Raw genomic sequence first — 21,624 nt, 5'->3', positions numbered from 1 at the left:
GTGTTCCCTGTCTTTGTAACTAGACATTTCCAAGTTGAGGAATAGATTATGATCACAACTGAGAATGTAGGTGTTTACTGCTTTTGGTACTAATAGTTTATAATACTTTTTCTTTGCAAAAGAAATATTGCTGAAGTACAGAACCTCACTCAAACACCTAGTGATAAGCCCTATCTACTTAGACATGCTCAGGCATGTCCTTATAAAAGAACTATTCAAATTCATGATTGCAGAGTCTTAAAATTCTGAGCCTAAATTGTTGATTAAGACGTTTTCCTTTCCTGTTTGTGCATCATTTATTATGAGACCCCTTAACATTATAATAAATCATGTGGAATGATCTACTTGTGCACATTTTTTTAATGCAGAGTCTCTTTATATATGTATAGCCTTCTCTCATTTATAAAGGTTGCCATATAAAGACCAGACACTTGATGTCCTTTGTACTTGTATGTCTGGAGGCTTGCAGTGTATCTTACTTTGAATACACAGCTTTCCGCAGATACTGTGATAAAAGTGATAGCAAGTCTAAAGGTGAGATTTTTCAAATGAAACTGACTGCATTAAACTGTCAAGTTATTCTTAAATTCTACATTAGCCTTTGGGTTTTGTAGTCATGGTGTACAAGCTGCTTCTTAACAGGTGACTTGAGTGGCTGGATCTTTGAAGTGTCTCTTAAAACAGACTGTAAAATATTATCAAAGACTGTAACTCAGGCTTATGTTCAGGAAAGCTTTGAAAAGTAGGAAATAAAGTCATTGCCGTGGTTGGTAACAGAAGGATAAATCCCTCCTTTCCCAATGTTAAAGAAATAATTTTTATGAAGGAAGCTCTTCTGATAAGGACAGAACACTGCTTGGTAGCAGGAGGAATCGCGTGCTAAATGAGTAGAGGTAAAATCTGAGTGTACCAACTGGTGAATTTTTGTCCATCATTTCAGTTGGGAATGGAATCCATATTTCCAAGTTTCTTGTCTTTTGCCCATTTGGCTTCTTTTTGTTTACTGCTACGATATAAAGGATAGCTTGTGCTTCAGCAAGGATTTCACACATTTTGGCATACTGCATTTCCTCTATGTTCAACCTACAATTAATATCAGGAAGGAAGCTGGTTTTATGCATCCCTCCATAGAAGTTGTCTTAAAGAGAGTGCTGGTATTCAAAACAGTAGATGCAAGAGGCTATTCTAACCCACCACAGTGGCTGATATTCGTCTCATGTTTATCTAGAATGTATGTCCCTGGGGGTAAAACCACTATTTGTGGAAAAGGAGCATTGTTCTCTACAACCTGTCCAGCATCAAGTACTATTATTAAATTGTATCAGAGCCTAGATGTTGACAGGACACTGTTATAAATTTTTCTTTGTGTCATTTACAGACTGGAAGGTCAGTAATGTCACCTTGGTGTCCTAGCTCAGTTTCTTTTTCACAGGTCTCACAGGCCTTCCTTCAGTTATTCTGTCTTCACTTAGTTGTTCTTTTCTTTAGTGTTTAATAAATGAATCCTTTTAAATCTTTTTGAATCCATATATATATTGGCTGTTCAGTATGGATGTGTGTGGTCTAATAATTAATTTTTTCATACTCATAATATTTTAAAGATACTAGAACTTAGATTATGGAAAAGGGAGTCCTCCCATCCTTTATATTGTTACTGTAAATTTAACTTCAAGGTGTGTTATAATTTCTCAGAAAGTATGGCCTTATTTTACGTAAAACAATCTCTTGAGTCAAAATAGAGTTGCAAGTTTTGTATGTGCTAGGAAGAAATTTGGTTTTTGTAACAACTGTGGTTAATAGAAAGGTAGCCTGAATAGAGCAGTAAATACTCTAAGCGAAAAGAAAAAATCCGGATTTTTCTTCTCCAATACACATTTTAAAAGAATTTTCAATGGAAAAGGTTTCAGGTTCAATGAACAAAGCATACTGGAAAAGGGATTATTAAGAACCTGTCAGTCTGTCCTCTAGACTTCCAAATATATTTACAGGCTTCCAGAACAAATTTCAAGTATTAGTCTTTCAATAGCAAAGAAAAAAATTATTAATTAATTTCTGATTAATTACAACATGATTTTTTAGCATTTTGAAGGAAATCTATGGAAAGAAAAGGATTAATCTCTGAAGTTAATTTGTAGCATTTTCAAAGTAAAAATTACCATCTTTTGGATTTGTAAGAAATAATCTTAAATTCTGAGTTAGAGCATGGCCAGAAATGCAATGACTTCAGTGCAGAAAGCAGTGATACTGCTTTATGTAAATGCTGTATGTAAATTTATGTAAATGATACTGCTATATGTAAAATACAAGCTACTGAATAATTTGTGTAATTGTCAGGAAATGTTAGACTACAGGGACACATTCTGAAAGAAAAGGAAACATTCCTGCAGTGCTGTTGCTCTCAAATGCATTTCCAGTACTACAAAATAGTACTAGTGTCCATATCAACTTTCCAAGTTAAAGTAAAATCATGTTAGGTATGTGATAAGATCTAGCTTTCTAGAATTTATCTTTCTTTGTACAATTTAAAGTCTGCTCATGAATAAGCTCTAAAATAATAAATGCTTCATTCTAGTGGAGAATTTTCTTAGGGCTTTATTTTATTAGCTAAATTATTTTAGTTGCTCAAGACTCGGTTACCTTTGCAGTTTAAAAGTGCAGGGGGAAGAATTATAATGGTCATGCTGTTGCTGCTCTGAATGAATATCCCTTTAGTAGAACTCAGGAATATAATCACTGATGACTTTGCATTTCTGAATGACTAACAGCATAGTCAAAATTTTTATAGTCATGTGTGGAGAGGCAAGCCAAAACTCAAATTACTCTTTAGTAAACAGACTCCGAGTTGCATAATCACGCTTTTCATTAACCAAATACTTAGCTTGTTTTTTGCAACTCTTGTTTTCCAGAGGGATTTTAAGATGCACCCTGTTTTTTTTTCTTCTTCTTCTTTTCCCTCCACTTTTAAGAGTTCAGCCTCCACTTGTGGCTTGATGCTGTTGTTAGGGTGAGCTGATAACTACCTGCCCCAAAAGGGAGCGGAGCTCACAGATACTTTTCCCGTAACAACTTCCATTGCATTCGTGCTTTGATTGCATTCCTGGCACTGGCACTTTGCTGACTCCAGGGAGGGCTAACTCCTGGACTTGAAGCAGCAGGAAGCTATCCCTCCTCCCAATAAATAAATAAAATAAAAGTTTTATGGCAGTTCATTAGGGGATGAGAATGTACCAGTGTTGGTGCGAGGTCTATGCTGAGAGCAACCTGATGAAGATGGAAGTAAAACTACTCCTTTTGGTGGCAAATAGCTGCAAGGTTGAGTTTGCAGCTCATGTTTATGTTTAATTATGTTTAGCAGTTATGTTTAGTACTCTGTTGGTATAAGCATCTGAGTGTGTCCTCCGCTTGCTCAAGACCCTACAGCGCTTTCTCGCATCTGGACTGATGTTAGGAGGTCTGTGTCCTTCATCTGTTTCAGCAACCTCGAAAGTCTGACTGCAGATGTTAGTGCTTTAGTGAAAACAACCACCGGACTCTCAGCATATTGTCTACGTTTTGCCAGACAGTATGCAGAATCTGGCAGCTGACCTGCGTGTGTGGCTCACCCATGGCTGGAAGAAGAGCGTTAGGGCTGGCCCAGGGAGCACACCTTCTGCTGAGCTCTGGTGCTGTTCCACACTGGAGAAGGCTCTGATTCCAGAAGCCTTCTTGGCAAAGGGACTGCTGAAAAGCTTACATCTCTGAAAAATATTTCACGTTGGACTAAATTACATTTGATGAAATTGTTTTGATCAGTTCTTCTGAATATCTCCCCATGAAGTGATGGCTGGTTTCTTACTCTGATGGCTATGCACTCTTGCTTTCAGATAAGACTTCTACTTTAATTAAGTTTAAATGGCAATTTGTTTTCATTATTGAGGTGATTTTAATTATACACTAACTTTCTGGTTTACTAGTTCACTTCAGCACTAGTCTGAATCCAGCTGCTTGCCCAACTGTTTGTTCTCTTCGAGTTAGGCTGGAGAGTTCTTTTTCCACAAGTGTTTTGCTCAGGCTATCTATGTACATTTATAACAATTTGTGTGCGTATGTATACACAATATTATATATATTATATGTTATGTTTATTTATATATGATTACATAATTTTTTAGTATTTGTTAAATGCATGTAACACATAGTCATTTTCAGTGTAAATGTGTTTTATGGGACCTAAAATAGAACCTAAAATAGAAAGCTACTACAGTAAACACAAGACTTTCTTCCTGAAAGCCAATATTGAATAAACTGCTTCTTTTCTTTCCAGGTACTCCCAACCTCTACATGAAGAAATAGCTTTGCATAAGCATCTCAAACATAAGAACATTGTCCAGTATTTAGGTTCTCTTAGTGAGAATGGCTTCATTAAGATATTTATGGAACAGGTGCCAGGTGGTAAGTTGTGGGAGAGACTGGTTTGGTGGTTGTTGGTTGTTTTTTTTAACATTTAAAAAGTGTAAAACCTACAGCATGCAACAAGAAATATTTCATGCAAATGTAATATTCTTTAATATCTCTTTCCTAAATTAATGGGGAAAACTCTGTCTGCAAAAACCTTGAGTTCTCTCATTCAGTATTTAGGTAGGATGTGCTATGGATACAGCTCAGATCATTGCTGTGGCAGGTGACCTCCTTTTAACCTACAGATCAGAGATGATCAGTGGTCATCCTTCTAGAAAGACTGTAGCTAGTCTCGGATGGCTGAGCCCTCCTCGGGTACCTCGTGCAAGAGAATGGCGATCGGTGATTGTTGCTTCTGCTTGGGACCAAAGAACTCACAGCAGCCAGACGCAACAAAAATCCCACTACTTGAGCTTAGCTTTTTCCAGGAAATGTGGAGTTGGTGTGTGTACAAAGACATGCATACACACATCCACCCTTCCTCACTCTTTTACAACATTCCTCAGGGGCAGCTTCTCTCCAGGCATAGGAGAGAGGTGAGCACGTTAATTTAATGGGTTCTGGTCTGCCTGCTTGAGCAGCCTATGCTTCTGTGCTGCAGCTGAGGCCACTGGAGATACTGAGATTCTCTTTTTAATTATTCAGGCTGCTGATGATGCAAGTAAGCATTCTCCTGGAGAGGCCTTTGGTTATAGAAGATCAGCCTACGCTTGGTTTGGGATTGATGTTTGTTGTTACTTTTTTTTTTCCTTTGGGGGAGAAGGCAGAATTTAATTAGATTTTTACTCTCACTTTTTTGCTCTCCAAAATTATAGGCAGCCTTTCTGCTCTTCTACGATCAAAATGGGGACCATTAAAAAATAATGAGCAGACAATTGGCTTTTACACCAAGCAGATTCTTGAAGGATTAAAATACCTCCATGATAATCAAATAGTGCATCGAGACATAAAGGTAAGAGTTTACAGAGAATTAAGCCTGATAGTGTTATGTAACTGCATAACCATTTATTTGTCCTGTAATTCAAAAACTTTTAGAACAAAAGTTCTTTGTTGTCCCATACCCTCTCTGCTATTCTGAACTGTGAGTAAAATAAGTGAACTATTGTTAACTTGAATTTGAACCAAGAAAATATGGGGGTTTTTATTTTACAAGAATTGACATATAGCCACTTAAGATGTGATAAAGTGGATATTTTTATTTCTGTTTTCAATTATATGATTGAACTTCCCTAAAAGCTTATTAGAAGTGAAGAAGGTTGTGGAATGGGCTATTAGCAGGTTCTTTTCGAAGGAGATTGCAGATGAAAAAGTTCCTTTTTAAAAAAAAAAAAAAAGACTTTTTCCCTCTCTTAGTATTCTTTAACTGAATTCATGTAGTATTCCTGTAGTAGGGGAAATTGACTTTGAGATTAAGTTTCCGATAATGGGATTAACAGAAGGCAGGAACATTATTGATTCCTCTTTCATCTCCCCTCTTAAGAGCCTTAAGAAGTAATTGTTACTAAAGAGTGCTTTATAGAAACAGGCTATGCAAGAAGTCTTAGATGAAGAGTCAACAGAGAAAAATAATTGCTCTGAATGTTCTGTTCCTCAGGGTGATAACGTGCTTATCAACACGTACAGTGGAGTGTTAAAGATTTCAGACTTTGGAACTTCAAAGAGACTTGCAGGAATCAACCCATGTACTGAAACTTTCACTGGTATGTTCCCAGAGGATACTCTCTTTCTTCACTCGAACTTTGCATGTAGGGTCAGAATCCACAGCTACTGAACTTTTATTGCCTTCAAATCAATATGAAAGGTTGCTGCAAGAATAGCTTTTTGTATACCTAATCTTAAGCTACACACTGTACTTGTATGCACTGTTCAAAGAGTGTGCTGTTTTGGAAGTTCCACTTGAGACATGAAAGTCCTCTAGAACAGAAGAGCTGTGTCTTTCCCATGTTGTATTTGAGTTTGTCTCTTCTGTGCACATGGCTTTTTCATCTTGCTGATCGAAGGCTAACTTTTTTTTTTTCTTTCATGACTGGCTCATTCTGACTTCTTCTCCAGAATTGCTTATGTACAGAGCCCGTCATTAACTTGATCCTCATTCTGCTTGATAAATTGATTAGGACCTTAAATCATGCAGTGGCACTGCACTAAATAATTATGCAAAATGAGAAATTACTGTTATTTTAATTCTATCCTCTGCTCTTCCATTTCTGCTCTAAATGGAACAGAATGCAGAATGATGTGTCAGGTTGATTCCTGTACTTCAGAAAAAGTGTTCATATCACCTGCTGTTTTAGGTTCAGATTTCAGGTATCACTTCCTTTTTCTCTCTGAATGCAATTTGGGGCAATCTTCCTTAGTGTAATCTTAATCTGTAATACAGTAAATGAAAACTATGTCTAATTCAAAGCTCATTGAAACCTCTTAATAATTGTCATTGACTCTGAAAAGTGGTATCATGAAACAGTAGATGTTATCAGATGCTCTTAGCATAAGTAATACTTTGAATAGTATTTTGAGTTTTATGTAGACTGCATATGGAAATTTTTGAATTTTGAATAATAAAGAGTATTTTTTTAACTCTCATGATACTGCTCCCTCAGTGATTTTGTTCCTCTTGTCCTTTAGCTATCTATTCACATCATTAGCGCATCTCAGTAAAAAGAGTATGTTTTAAACAGGTACCCTTCAGTATATGGCACCAGAAATCATAGACAAAGGGCCACGTGGCTACGGGAAGGCTGCAGACATCTGGTCTTTGGGATGCACAATCATTGAGATGGCTACAGGCAAGCCCCCATTTTATGAACTGGGAGAACCACAGGCAGCTATGTTTAAGGTCAGACATCTTCCTTGTACAACTCAGGCCAGTATTTGTAAACTTGGGAAATCTCATGACTGGAGAAACTAATGTTAGAGGTTGCAGGAAAAGAAGATAAAGGAAATGCTGATTCAACTGAGTGGGAGTGCTGTGCAGTTCTGAAGAGAGTGATGGAACAATAGCAGCTCTTCAGCAGCCTGGATGTTTGAAAAAAAGACAACTGAGGAAAGAAGCAGTTTTCTGCTTTGCGAGAGCCGCTACTTGCAGTTGTGGGGTTTTTTTTAATGTAATTGTTTATATAGTTCTTAATAGTTTCTTTTCTTTCTTTGACTTAATAAACTAGTTACAGAAAGATAATATCAAAACTTGAGAGTGATATACCACTTTTACCATCTAAACACTTTTTTGATTCTATTTAGTGTTTGGGAAAAGAACAGTATAGGCCATTGTTTCTCCCTTTATTTGTCTCAGGTGGGAATGTTTAAAATACACCCAGAGATTCCTGAATCCATGTCTGCAGAAGCCAAGGCTTTCATACTGCGTTGCTTTGAACCAGATCCTGATAAACGAGCATTTGCTCATGAGCTACTTGTAGATGAATTCTTGAAGGTTTCAAGCAAAAAAAGAAAGTCCCCATCAAAGCTCTCAGGTAAGCACTGCTAAACTCAATCTGGAATCTTTCTGTTATTCATGATACTGTTTCCTAAAACTGCTGATTTAGTCTTTAAGATGAACACAGCAGATCTTCATCCCAGGTGAACATTCAGTTGTAACCTTCTATTCTAGCAAGCTTGCTGCAGAAATAGTGTTGTAGCTGAATTCTGTTACCATGTTGTCACAGAGGTAATTATATAAATATTTCTAATAAGGTTTCTAAAAGTCTGTTTATGGTTTTGTGCGGCTTTTGTGTGTTTGTGTGGCTTTTTTCTTAATTTGCATATGTTTTCATTCAAAGAAGGTTTGCATAGAGTACATTTTGTGTAAGGTTAGAACATGCTATTGAGCCTCGGGAGTTTTCTACATGAGCAAAATCTTTGTCTCATAGGAAATGTGCATGCACTGCATGATTTTTCTTTCACATACTCATTTCCTGTAGTGTTCTAAATCATGGAAAGTAACAAAGGACTTCTGAGAGTACGAATGACATATTCTTTGTGTGTGCATATATACATATGAAAATATCTCTGTATATTTTTAGCATGATACCTAGAATAAAGAAAAATACCAGGTAAAGGAGATGAGGTTGGATGAGCACTTTTTAACATGATTTCCATTCCCCTCAGGTTAAAATTAACTTAAACAATAAATTACACCTTAAGAGGTTGCAGACAGGAGAGTCCAGACAGTCCATAAAAATGGGAAGAGCATTATCCTTTAGACTATACTTATTTTCTCAGTTAATTTCAGCACATTTAACTTTTTTTTTTCTTTGCTTTTCTCCCACAGTTCTTTCAGCTAACACAAATGGTGAGTTTTAACATATTTTTCTATCAAAACATAACTGTGTTGATACTGTGGTTATCACTTATTCTGGTATAATTTGTGACACTAAAATGTTGCAAAGAGAAGTGGGCGCAATTATGAAAATAAGTGACCTTTCTCTGTTAGGAACCTCTAATTCATTGTGCAAATGTAAACTCCTGTTTGTAATCCTACCAGACTACGGCCTAATTGTCTAGGCAGGTGAGTAATACAGGCTTGAAGAGCTGTGTTGTTGTTAGAGGGCCATTTAGTGGAAGTCTGGACAGGAAACCAAATGGCTGTTTTATAGTAGCAATAGAGATGAGGTTTGTGGAGATAGGAAAGATAGATTTTTTTTTTTTTTTTTTAATTAGGCTAAATTCTATAATTGAAAAAAAATGGAATGCATTTGAGACCCCCTGTCAGGCCTGGGTACAGGATACTCATCTCTTTCAGGAAATGAACTGGGGAGAGTGGGGTGGGGAAAACCAGGCAAACACATAGTTACTTCATTCTGAGTTGCTATCAAAGTACATTTTGAAATGCACACGTGTGAAGTAGGTATGAATAGTTTCTTGCAGCAGTAATGTGCGCTCTGGATTTAAAAACAGAAGTTCTGACGTAACATGCATGTTTATTATTAATCAAAGACTATGAACTAGTTAAACTTGTATAAGACAATCTGATAAAGGAGTGTATCTTGTATGTGTTACAGTATATATACTTATATGTATTGTATATAAAAATACATACATCTATATACACACATAAAATTAAGATCTTGGAAGGTGCTTGGATGACTTAGAAGACAAATGTAGAAACATTTTGCTACTGCTGAAAGTGTGTACTGATGATATGAGATGCACATTCACTCCAGTGGTGAAGTTCTCTAAGTGAACTTGCAAAGAGCCCAGCATTTCTGTATCTCAGGAAGGTTTTGAATAAAAAGATAACTCTATTCCAGAAGAATAAGCTTTAAGAGTGTTTTGTCAATTTTATTTTAATATTTTATATTGGTGTGGGGGAAGACTGGATTCTTTCTGTTTCCTCTGAAAGAATAACCTTTTCAGTTCAGAACTGTGAAATATAACAACTGCACTATTAAATTCTAATTTCTGAATATTCCTATATAAATAGAGTATCTTCGGAGTATATCCTTACCTGTCCCTGTTCTGGTGGAGGATACAAGCAGCAGCAGTGAATATGGTTCTGTCTCACCTGATACAGAATTAAAAATTGATCCGTTCTCTTTCAAAACAAGAGCCAAATCCTGTGGAGAAAAAGATGGGAAGGGAATCCGGTCCCTTTTTCTGAGGTAAAGAGCTATCTGGTGTTTATGTTACCCAGTAGATTAGGAATGTGTGCATTTGGGTCGTTTTTATGAAGTTTCTTTTCACTGGGTATCTTTCATTCAGCATCCCAGATGAAAATTTTGAGGATCACAGTGCACCTCCTTCACCTGAAGAGAAAGATTCTGGATTTTTCATGCTGAAGAAGGATAGTGAAAGGAGAGCCACCCTTCACAGGATATTAACTGAGGACCAAGAGAAGGTGGTGAGGAACTTGATGGAAGCTTTGGCTCAGGTAAAGTAATTTCAGAAGGCAGCAAAACTTTTACAGAATTTTAGGACTTATCTGAAGTTACCTGGAATACTTGAAATTACACATAGTAAAGCAATTTAAAAGGATAAAGCAATTTAAAAGGAATGTTTGATTAAACTAGAAAGCATACACCATGTAAGTTTTCACAGTTTACTGTTTTATTGTGCCTATTAAAAATAGGCTTTAAAATTGTTTATGCTGCATTACATAAGCCTTTTGTGTTGTTTGGAAATACTGTATGTATACCTGGATATTAGTGCTGGCCAGACAGCATAAAAACGTGTTTTCATGGTACTGTATTTTGCCAGTGATTTTCAAATGGGACTAACTGAGGCTATCAGGTCAACTTGTGTAAGATAGGATCATCCCCAGGAGGAGATTAGCTTGCCTCCCTCTCAGAGTTCTGTCTTCTGGCTGACTGGTTTGGTGGAGGGAGGTTTAGGTCGTTTGGTTTGCTCTGGCCTTATGTTAGGTTATTGCGCAGAAAAAATGGGTCTGACTGGTACACCATTGCCTTCTAGCCAACAGTCATAAAGGGAGAAAGAGGGGGCTAGGGAGAAAATAAATTGCAACTGTTTCTCACAGCAGTTGGGAGCACATATGGAGGGGAGGGAAGATGGAGTAACAGTGGGAGCTACAGCAAACAACAACATAATTGCGGAACGACCTTTTGGCACTCTTTCGTGGGGATGATTCATGATGATGTATCAGTTCAGGATGACACTGAATAAATTACAGGTCATGACCACACTGCTAAATGTTGCAACACAGTAATGGGATGACATAAATTTTTTGTTCTTGTTTGTAACGTGTGTATTAGTAGTTAATTGACTCACTTCATTCTCAAGGCTAGATATTGCTGGTCTAAAACATGTTTGTATAATATGTGGCAACTCATCTTCTAAAGATAGTACTGTTTAGAAACTGATGCAAACGAGTATGATTCTTCTGCATGTACTACAGTTAATGTAATTGGAAATTGCTGCCGTACCAATAAAAAGAGCTTCTAACTCTTGGTGTGGGGTCAGGGGGAACCCACAGTTGTCCTGGTAACCGTAGAAAGTGTTAAAACAGAAGGCAGTGAGAGAGGTGCTCGTGATCTGTGCTTTGCTAGAGTGTTGCTGTAAGGCACAGTTGTTAGCATGTGTATGAAAGGAATAATCAGTGATTGTGAGAGCCTGAAACTCAATCACAAAATCCAGAGAGGGTGCTTGGTGTTTCGTGCTTTCCTCAGCTGGGGCTGGAACAGCCCAAGGTCGGGCAGAGAGACATGGAGCTGTAGAGCCAGAGTTTAAAGCACATGTGCGTGGGACTGCCTGCCCGTCAAGAGGATGCAGAGCTCTGGCTCCCAAACACCGTTTTCTCCCTTGAAAGTGGGACCCTGGTCAAAGAGTAAGAAACTTACTCAAACCACCAGGAAGTGGTGGTAACTGCAGTTAAGGGGAAGTTGAGTAGGCTTCTTATGTCCTGCTTAAATGCAAGAAATTACCAATAGATGGGAGCCTGACTTGCTTGTTAGGCCTCGTCAGGATTTAGGCTTTGATAGTGCTTTTCCCTTCACAAAAACTATTAATAAGAACGATTTCAACAAAGTCGTTGGTGGGGGGGGGGGGGGGGGGGGGGGGGCTAGTGGAAGAGAATGACCCTCCCAAAATAGGTTACCGTTTCTTATTACAGAGCCATACTAGTTGCCCTGTCCCCGGCATGCCTTGATGAACTTGGATCTTCTAGTCCAGGGCTACAGTGTGTCCACCTATTTGCCCTAATAGCTTTTTAATTATTTACATGAAAAGGAGATCAGCTACTGCAGGACAGAGGGAGGGATCCACTTCAGTATAGCCAATCATCAGGTGAATTCTCCAAATCAAAGTGGATCAGGATCAGAGGCTAGGATCTTTTATCTCAGAGATGGATACCTTAGTAAGTGGAATGTTTGACTGCTTTAGAGGTTTTTCTTTTTTTTTTTTTTTTAGTTTCTTTCTCTCTCAAATAATCAAATTATCTTTATTTAATCCTGATCAGAATTAATTAACTATGGTTAAAACCTCAACGTTATTGGCAAACAGTTGATGTCTGACCAGCTGTAACATTCATGGCAGCAAATTGGCAAATACAGCAGCACCAAACACCATATGTTCTGTTACAGAAATCAATGTTAGATACCTTTAGTCTATATAAATAATTACTTAACTTCCTTCAGAATAAGCATCTAATACTTCATGTTGAACAACTAGTATGTTTTTCTATCTCTGGCTTAATTTTCAGTTTGGAATTGAAATTTGTATTCAGTTGGCATAACTTAAATTTAGAGAGTAAATACAGTCCTCTGCTTCCTGGTTACTTACGCTCGTTATTCTCATGAGTGGTTTTAGCTTTTTGCTACTTTGGTAGCTCATGCAAAACCACAAAAGCTTTTAAAAATAGACATATGAATATTTATAATAGAAAGGTGAGAGATTTGTAGACCTGCTCTAAGAATAGGTAAGTGTAAAACTTCCATATCAAGGGAAATTGTGTAGGAAAGAGCTAGGCTCTTATGAGCCTTCTGCATAACTTTCACTAATCCCTTCTTTTAAATGCTACTGTGGGAGTTTGCATGGTGGCTCTCAGAGGCACTTTGAAATTAGAGGCACGACAAAGTACATGTTTCTTTGCAATTTAGAGTAATTTGTAGTATTCAGGACACAGTATATTTATTTGTATCTTTTCACTCCTGTACTATGAGCCATACAGACTATAGTGTGCACATGTATTTCAGCAACTGATATAAAATGAAGTCAGCAACTTACTTGTCAGGTAATCTGCATTACCAGGGAGCTCAGCGGTAGAGCTCTGCACTTCTGTAGTTACACTGCTACCTGACCTGCAGCTGCACCTTTCCCTTAACCGTAGCAGTAGAGTTTCTGAAAATCCACATTGCCAACTGATGTTACTGGCTAAAGTCCTCCTGGGTGTATGTTTCAAACTATGGCTATCAAAACTCTTTCTTTTCCTCTCTCCTTCTACCAGGGAGCCGAAGAACCCAAGCTAAAATGGGAACATATCACGACGCTCGTTTCCAGCCTCAGAGAGTTTGTACGGTCCACTGATCGTAAAATCATCGCAACCACTCTTTCAAAACTGAAACTAGAGTTAGACTTTGACAGCCATGGTATCAGTCAAGTGCAACTCGTGCTGTTCGGTTTTCAAGATGCTGTAAGTTGTCTTTTTTCTAAGAACTTTGTGCACCAAAACTGCCAAACTGAAAGCTAGAAGCCAGAAGCAAACAGAACTTCGTTAACTTCCACTCAGAGTTACTGAAACAATAATATTTGAGGGGTTTGAACCTGTACAAACAAAAACCCATGCCACAGCCATGACTTGGTTTGGTTGCCATGTGATCCTTTGGCAGGATGCAGATGCAGAGCACAACTGTTGTGATTTTGCAGATTAAAGATCTAGAAGGTTCAGCATAGTTGTATAAACATTATGTCATAACACTAAAGCAGGAAAGCCTTTTTAAAGAAATCTCATGTTGGTGGGTTTTCTGGTAAACAAGACCAACACTGAATGTCAGGCTTATCCTACATAAACGCAGATCTCTTGAACTTGGCTTTTCTTACAAACTAATACATTAAACCACTCTGACTCCAATAGTGGGATCTGTCTACCTTACAATATGGTATTGAGTTCTTACTCTAGTATTTTTGGTTGACAGTAGATTTCTGCCAAACCAGATATTTTCCTTTCAATTTTTAATAAGCAGGATAAGAAGAATGAAAAACAGGTTACTTTTCTGTCCATAATTAATGCAAAGTTTATGAGCAACCAAACACACACATGGATACCCTTTAAATAGCTAGTTTACTGAAAGCTATTTTTTTCTTCTTAAGCTCTGTATTTAAATGTTAGTTCACAAGCAATTAGGGTTAACACTTAAGATGAATGACCAACATGGGAGGGTGCAACTGTGCTAGGCATCACTTGTCCAGACTGAAGTCATGTAGTAAAAATGAAATGACAATCCAAGCAGGCATTTGAGGTAGGTGATTCTGTTAGCATTTAAACCTGGGGCACTCTGACAAGTAAAAGAGCTGTCAGGAAGGATTGCATTGTTTGTTGCATAGACTACCTTGAGAAGAATTAGGTGCTGTTTACGAAAAAAACCCAATGCATGAAATGAATCTGTAACAGAGAGGTTTCCACGAGTGCAAGTTTTCTCTTTGAGTACCCTTAAGCTCTTCATTCTACTCAGTCTCATATTAGTACTGTTTTGACACTTGTATGTTTGGGTTTTTTATTCCAAGGTCAAGAAAAGAATTAAGGGGGGGAAGTACAAATATCTGGGTTAGTTTTCTGATAGAGGTGTTGCCTGGGCATCAGTTGTTTGGTGGTAATTGCCTGAGTCATGTTCTTTTCAATAAAAATTTTGCCCTCTTCTGTTAATTTAATCATTACAAGTTGCTGGTTTTTAACTGCTAAATGTCCCTTTCATTACTGTCTCTCCACTATTTAACTCAGATAACCCACAGAAGGTTCAAAGAAAAACTTTGCTTTGCATGTGCCCAGTCTTAATTCTTTTGGACATACATTAGATTTCTAGAGCAGAACACCAAAATCCAGATCAGTATCAAGACCTTCGATACTGCAGAGAGTGGGATATTGCCAAAAGTGAGGGAAAGTTGTTCCCTGGTTCTCAGGACTTAATAAGGTACCCTCAGGTAACAAGGTTTAATAACCACAATAGCCTCTGGAAGCAACCAAGAAAAAGTAGTTTTGTGCTGTAATCTAAATGGCTAAATCACGTTACCGTGGACTGTTGTGTTCTTGACACAAACCACATCGTGCTGCTGCTTCAGTACGTAGGCTGCGCTTAGGTCGACACGGGCCGTGTCTCGGCGCTGCCCGGGCGGGCCGTCGGCCGCCAGCCCCTGGGGCCCCGGGGCAGCCGCTGCCCGGCCACCGGGCCCGGCACAGCCCCGCGGGGCTGCGGGCGGCTTTCCCAGTCCCAGCGCAGTGCCCGGGTGCCACCTCCTGGCCGCTGGCAGCAGGACGGAGGAGACACCGGGTACCGTGGTGGGCTGGCCTGGCTGGCAGGTAGAGGAAAGCCCCTACCCGGCTTACTCGTTCCCTCCCTCCCAGCGGGATGAGGGGGAGAATCGGAAAGGCAAAAAGTGAGAAAGCTTGTGGGTTAAGGGGAAAAAACCCCAAACAAACCCCCCGAGTGATGCAAAAGCAGTCACTCACCACCAGTCGACTAATGCACAGCCAGTCCCTGAGCAACGGCTCCTTCGCTCCATTGCTGAACATGGTATTACATGTAAGGGCGTATCTCTTACGGCAGCTGTGCTAGCCCTGTGCCCTTCCAGCCTTTAGTCCACCCCCAGCCTGCTCGCTGGTGGGGCAGCGTAAGAAGCAGAGAAGGCCTTGACGTGGTGTAGGCATTGCTCGGCAGCAGATAAAACATGGGGGTGTTACCAAGGCTGTTTTAGTCACCAATCTGAAACATTGCACCATATGGGCTGCTGTGAAGAAAATTTGCTCCATCCTGGCCAAACCCAGTCAGGTCCCTTATATAAATTACTGCACTACTGAATGCTGTTGCTTTGGGGCAGTGCAAATAATATGATTAATAACACTATTAACTTTTACACCTTTCTGAAGGCATAATTTCTGTAACTTCAGTCATCTCTTACAGAGAGGTTATCACAATGTGAGAAAATTAAACTAATCCCTTTTGTAGGAAGACAGAGTATCTTCTTTCCACGTTTTTTAGTACGCAGTAGTGGCTACTTTTTTTTTTTATAAGGCTTTGAGTAACTTCATAATTTTCTAAATACAGTTGTATTTGTTTCTTCCTGCAACTTCTCAAGTTCTGTTCCCACAGAGCCTGTTGCTTTGGGCTGCTTCCATGCCTGGAAAACAGCACCAAGTCTGTTCTGTGCTGTTGCTGCTTACTGCGGCTAGTCATCTCGTCGTAGCACTGTCAGCACTCCTGCTTCTTCCCTGTCATTTGGGAGTGGGAAAACAATTCCCCCAAGGTAGAGACATTCTTGCAAGTGGCATGGAGCATCCGTAGAGGCGCCTGGGAATATGGCTAAAAGCAGTTTGAAAGTAGGCCTGTAGGCAGATAGGAGCAACCCAGTGTAGAAAACTTAACTGACTTGTACAAAATAAAAAGTAGAAGAAGGAAAGAGAAAATGGCACAGCACACAAATTAAGTCCCCTGACTATTTAAACTAACATTAATTATTTTCTGAATCAAGAAGGAGCAGCATTACATTAGTTCTTTGATATTTCCTACAATTGTACTTTAAAATAGATAAGTATTGCTCAGAGCAAGCAGTGAAAACAATGCCAAAAAAAACCCCAAATTAATTAGCTTAAGTTACAAGCCTTTCATAATACGGTCTTTGGTATTTGTCTTGCTCTCATTGTTTTAAAGTTTCTCTCCACACCCATGAACATTAAATAAACTTCAGTATTGCAGTCATCAAAAATCATCTAACACAGGAGCTAGTACTTGATAAAAAATAGAAAATATTGCACAACTTGTAATAAAGTGGTGGAAGTTGGCCATATTACTATTTTCTTCATTTAATGACAACATGAAATAGTTTTAATGACCTGCTTTGATACAGCATCTATGAGTTCAAACACTTTATATAATGCTGACATACATTACAGTTTTAAGTTGTAGGGGGGATATAATATCTGAACTGAATTCTCTGTTGCTAGGTCAATAAAGTTCTCCGAAATCATAACATCAAGCCACATTGGATGTTTGCATTGGACAGCATAATCAGAAAAGCTGTGCAGACTGCCATTACTATTCTGGTCCCAGGTGAGTAATTTCTCAATACTCAGCAAATATTTATTAGCTGATCTCTTTAATCATGGTTTGGAGCTGTGATTATGATGCTTCACTTAAGATTTTTGAAAGCTGCAGTGACCTTTTGCCTGTTCACTGTCTGTTTTGCAACTCAAAAACTAATCAGTGTATTGTCCAAGTTATTTTGGAAGGCACCTTTCCAAGATGTGTAATCTAAACAATTCTGCAACCCAGTGAGCAGTACTAGGCTAAGGTGCTCTGGGGCCTTATTTTTGAGGTGCAAAATGCTGCCCCTTGAAATCCAAAGGACAGAGCACTTGCCAGCACATGTCAATTTGGGAGGTGTTTTACAAAGTGCAGATTAATGATGTGCTTTTTGGAGCACTTGAAAGTCTGTCTCTGGCTCCTGATCAGAAGCTGTCTAAAGCAGTAAGAAAAAAGAAAAAATCTGCTTGCAGTTTGAATATTTTATTTTTCATATTGTGGAAGTAGAATGGACGGCTTAGCTCAGGGAAGGAGTCTGTGTAGAAGAAACTGGAGCCCATTCTATTATTAATCTACCTACTTCCAGAGTTGGTTTCTCTGCTGCTTCTCTAACTTCTAAGCTTGTGATTCCCCCGTTCTCTACACTGGAATTAATGGTGAAAATTTCAAATATATGATTTAATGGTTTAAGTCTGAAGTCAGAATACTTGTGTTCCTGTTTTGTGCAGTGGGTTAAGTCTTAAATGATCAACAGGGGGATCTGAAAATTCCAACAAAAGTTACAGCTCTTCCTGTTCTCCTTTGTATTTTCTGTATGCCTAGCACAACCAGCAAGGCGTAAACAGGATTTCTGTGTTACTTTCAAGTCATAAGGAGAATCTGTCTTTTGATTAGACCGCTGAACACCTTTAACAGGCATGTACTTTATTGCTGTTTAATAGGAGCACTGTAGAATTTCTCCTTAATAGACTCTTCCTCCCTGTTACAGCTCAGTATCAGCGTTGATTGTACATGGTCAAGCTTAAAAAAAAGCCTCTGTGCTAGTGACTTGTGGGCACTACTGATCATCTGCCTCTTCCCTAATTGCCTTATCCCACTTCTGATTGCTTCCCCTTGCCTTTGTTTGACTCTCCTTTTTTTTTTCTCCTTTTTTCTTTTTTTTTCTTTTTTTTTTTTTCTATGAATGATGGGAAGATTTATCTCTGGCTTTAACACATCTAAAAGTTATGGGATATTTTAGGAGTGGTAAGAAGCAGGTGTTGTTTAGTTACACTGCCTGGTTGTGAGTAATGGCAAAATGAACTTCTGTTCCTATCAGTGTGATGTAGATAGGATGCAGATTCAATGCTGTTGTGGTTTAGATGTACTTGCCTAGCAATATTTGGGTAACTGCTGTGTAATAAATCTGCTTTCTTTAATTTAGAGGAAGCAGAGCTCTGTTGATCTTAGTATGTTCAGCCTTGGAAAAGGTATGTAGCATTGAGATGAAGAGATGAAACGGATCGAGAAACAAATGTCCCTTTTGTAAAGAAGAGAAATGTACTCGTCAGTTCTTCAGCAGAAAGGACAAAAACCTACAAAACCCAAGTGTGATTCAGGAAAAAAAGTTTGTTTTGGTGAGGAGACTAAAGGGGAGTGCTCAGCAGTAAGAAGCCACAATTGAAGGAAGGAAGGCAGGAAGGTTTATATTAAATGGTTAGAATTAACAGATGTTGTTGAAATAATAGGTTGTGTAGGATTGTAAGATCTTGTGTACGTATCTTACATACCTGATAAGCTCTGGTAGGTAGTTTAAACAGGGAATAACAGAAACCAGAGTACACCTATAGCATTGCGTACGCAGTTTTGTGGACGTACATCATTACAAAATGGGCACTGTTCTCACTGAAAAGTAGAAGGGAAGTGTGCTACTTTTAATTGTCAGGAAAGGGGTCTGTGTGTTATTTCCTCTCTATATCTTTGGATACAATTTTTTGGTAAACACAGAATTCTTATAATGACAGAATGCTAAATATGCCAGAATACCAACAACAAGAATAGCTGGATATAAGAAAAATAATGGTTATTTGTTTAATAAAACATCTCAGGTCAGGCACAGAAGAAATTACAAACCACTGAGAATGGAATAAAGCAAAAGAATGTACTTCTGCTGTGCATAGTACTTCAGCACGATTTGACATGGAACGCTAGCCAAATCTGCAATCCTATTTATCCAGGTTTTTGGTTTTTAGAGCTTAGAACATGTTAGAGCTTTTGAACATTCGATAGGCTGAATAATAATCAGCATAACTAAGATGCTGTTATGGTCTGAGTGGTCTTAAATGCCAAGAAAATATCATCCGTTCTCTTGCTACAGAAATTTCAGGTCTCTTTTAACGAAAGCTGTGGGATGATCTGTAAGTAGTCACTGAGGTCTGCTTTTATTTTAATGTCTAACTAATGTTTAACATCTTTAACGTTTTTTTTCTTTTGCTTATATTTTAATGTTGCTAATAGAATTGAGGCCACATTTTAGTCTCGCATCTGAAAGTGATACAGCAGATCAAGATGATATAGAAGTTGAAGAAGATCAAGACGAACAGCCTCAGAATCAAACTATCCAACAGCCTTGCATTGTCATGGAGGATGCAGTAGCTACCTCAGGGGTCAGCACACTCAGCTCTACGGTATCCCATGACTCCCAGGCTGCTCACAGATCACTGAGTGTCCAGCTCGGCAGGCTAAAGTTAGAGACAAACAGGTAAGTCTGGACATAAAGGGACACTAGCCTGCTTGTGACAGTATGTCATTTTGCTTTTAAAACATACATGCTAGAATACTAGTGACAGTATCAAACTTCCACGGTACTGTAAGTTGTTAATTTAAGGGATGGTCATTGTTTAGTTGTGATTGATCACTTATATTAGTTACTCATTTCAAAACAATATTGATGCAAGTTAAGGTCAGTCTTGATTTCAGACCAAGGAAGGTCTAAAAAAATTGAGCTTGCTGCCAAGCTTCTGCTTTTTCTCTACTTCACATGCTGTGTATGGCTGATGAATGGTGTTATGTTTTGTTTCCATTAAGGCAGAACTTGCTGTTCTTTTCTATAGTTATTCTTGGGGAATGAACTCCAGCTAGTTGACAACCACACACAAACTCCACAGGGAAACTGCTTCAGACTTGGTTTGTGAACAGAATTCACGGCAGCAGGATCTGCAGCCAGAAATTTGGATAATTTTGGATTTTTTTCAGAAATCTATATGTTCCACTTTAAACCTGAGAAGTGGATCTTTTGGGGTTTTTTTGTTTGTTTAAAGAAGTATCAGAGACAAATCTCTGTCTCCATTATTTTATCTAAATAATTTTCTATATAATTTTCTTTTCATTAAAATAGGCCAGACAGTCTGTTTAAAGTAGGTATTTTAGCTTTTGCAGCATCTGATTTGTGACATTGGATTACCTACTGACGTCAATAAATTTTGAGTATGACCTTGGTAGAAAGAGAACATGTCTTCAGTAAGACAGTTGTTATGCTGCTAGAAGATACTTTGTAGCTTTTGTTCCAATTTAAATTAAAATGTTAAATTACACTTTATTTTTAAATGTGTCCAAGAATTTTGCCATTACAGTAATTCATTAGCCTGTACTGTTTTTAATAAAGTATCAGTATTTTTGAGTTCTTAATGTTACAATTAATCTCTTTGCTTGTGATGACCACTGAGAAATATTTTGATTGCCTTATTGATACACTTAAATAAATACTTAAATAATTTAGATTGCCTCACTTTACTTCCCAAGTTTATGATGGGGAGTAGCATCAGAAGTGATCCATTTGTAGGGGTACTTTTTTCTAGCACTTTGCTTTTGTAAATTTCTGAAATGCAAAGCCTTCGGCCAAATAATCACATCCTGTCATTCATGCAGGAATTTTGAAGTAAATAATGTGGCCAGTTGTTTAAGTATTGGCAAGAGCAGCAAGCAGTTACCAAGAGGTAATAGTTGATTATTTTATTGTCCCCAAAGGCCTTTTTTCAACCAGAAGGGATAGAGGAGGAATAAATTAACTGAAAGGTGACTGTATACCTGTCTGGACAGTATATCAATCTGCACTGAGATTAAGCAAGTTGTGGGTGTGCGTAGAGGCACAGGGCAGCTCTGTTTACATGCAGAGTGGACTTGTTAAGAATTGTTAGGCTCAGGTGTGGAAGCACCCAAATGCAACTATGCTGCTGGTAGGGCTGCATGCAAGCTCAAAGTAGGGCTAGATGTTTTTACAAAAGCAATCACATGAGATGCAGTTTGTTTCTATGCAAAGACAGGTAGGATGTTTTTGTGGCACATTCTGTAGCTGAATCCCACAATGTCCCATGTTTCAGTGGCCCAGAAAAAAAGTTGTAGTGCTCAACTGGTATAACTAAATAAAATTAAAAAAAAAAGAGTAAATAAAATCATACTAAAATGGAACAGTTATTGCATAGGTCTCAGGCTGACAAAGGCTTCAAGGAAAGGATGAAGGTGCTACAATTCTTTC

At 38.3% G+C, this 21,624-nt stretch overlaps 1 protein-coding gene across 1 annotated transcript in view; it reads left to right on the top strand.

The window, feature by feature from the left end:
• The window catches only part of MAP3K5 (mitogen-activated protein kinase kinase kinase 5), a gene marked incomplete at its 3' end in the record, with an annotated part of 116,923 nt that overhangs the window by 89,989 nt on the left and 5,310 nt on the right, over window positions 1-21,624 (top strand). The window contains exons 16-26 of the mRNA XM_081997847.1: window positions 4,304-4,431; window positions 5,253-5,389; window positions 6,032-6,137; window positions 7,113-7,270; window positions 7,724-7,901; window positions 8,699-8,719; window positions 9,851-10,028; window positions 10,129-10,297; window positions 13,325-13,510; window positions 17,033-17,138; window positions 19,608-19,851. Of these exons, the coding sequence (XP_081853973.1) occupies window positions 4,304-4,431; window positions 5,253-5,389; window positions 6,032-6,137; window positions 7,113-7,270; window positions 7,724-7,901; window positions 8,699-8,719; window positions 9,851-10,028; window positions 10,129-10,297; window positions 13,325-13,510; window positions 17,033-17,138; window positions 19,608-19,851 (1,611 nt within the window). The remainder of the gene's footprint in view (window positions 1-4,303; window positions 4,432-5,252; window positions 5,390-6,031; window positions 6,138-7,112; window positions 7,271-7,723; window positions 7,902-8,698; window positions 8,720-9,850; window positions 10,029-10,128; window positions 10,298-13,324; window positions 13,511-17,032; window positions 17,139-19,607; window positions 19,852-21,624) is intronic.

The sequence above is a fragment of the Phaethon aethereus genome (assembly GCF_964289735.1).
Source record: "Phaethon aethereus genome assembly, chromosome: 3".
Classification (NCBI taxonomy): Eukaryota; Metazoa; Chordata; class Aves; order Phaethontiformes; family Phaethontidae; genus Phaethon; species Phaethon aethereus.
This window is presented reverse-complemented; position numbering and strand designations above follow the sequence as displayed.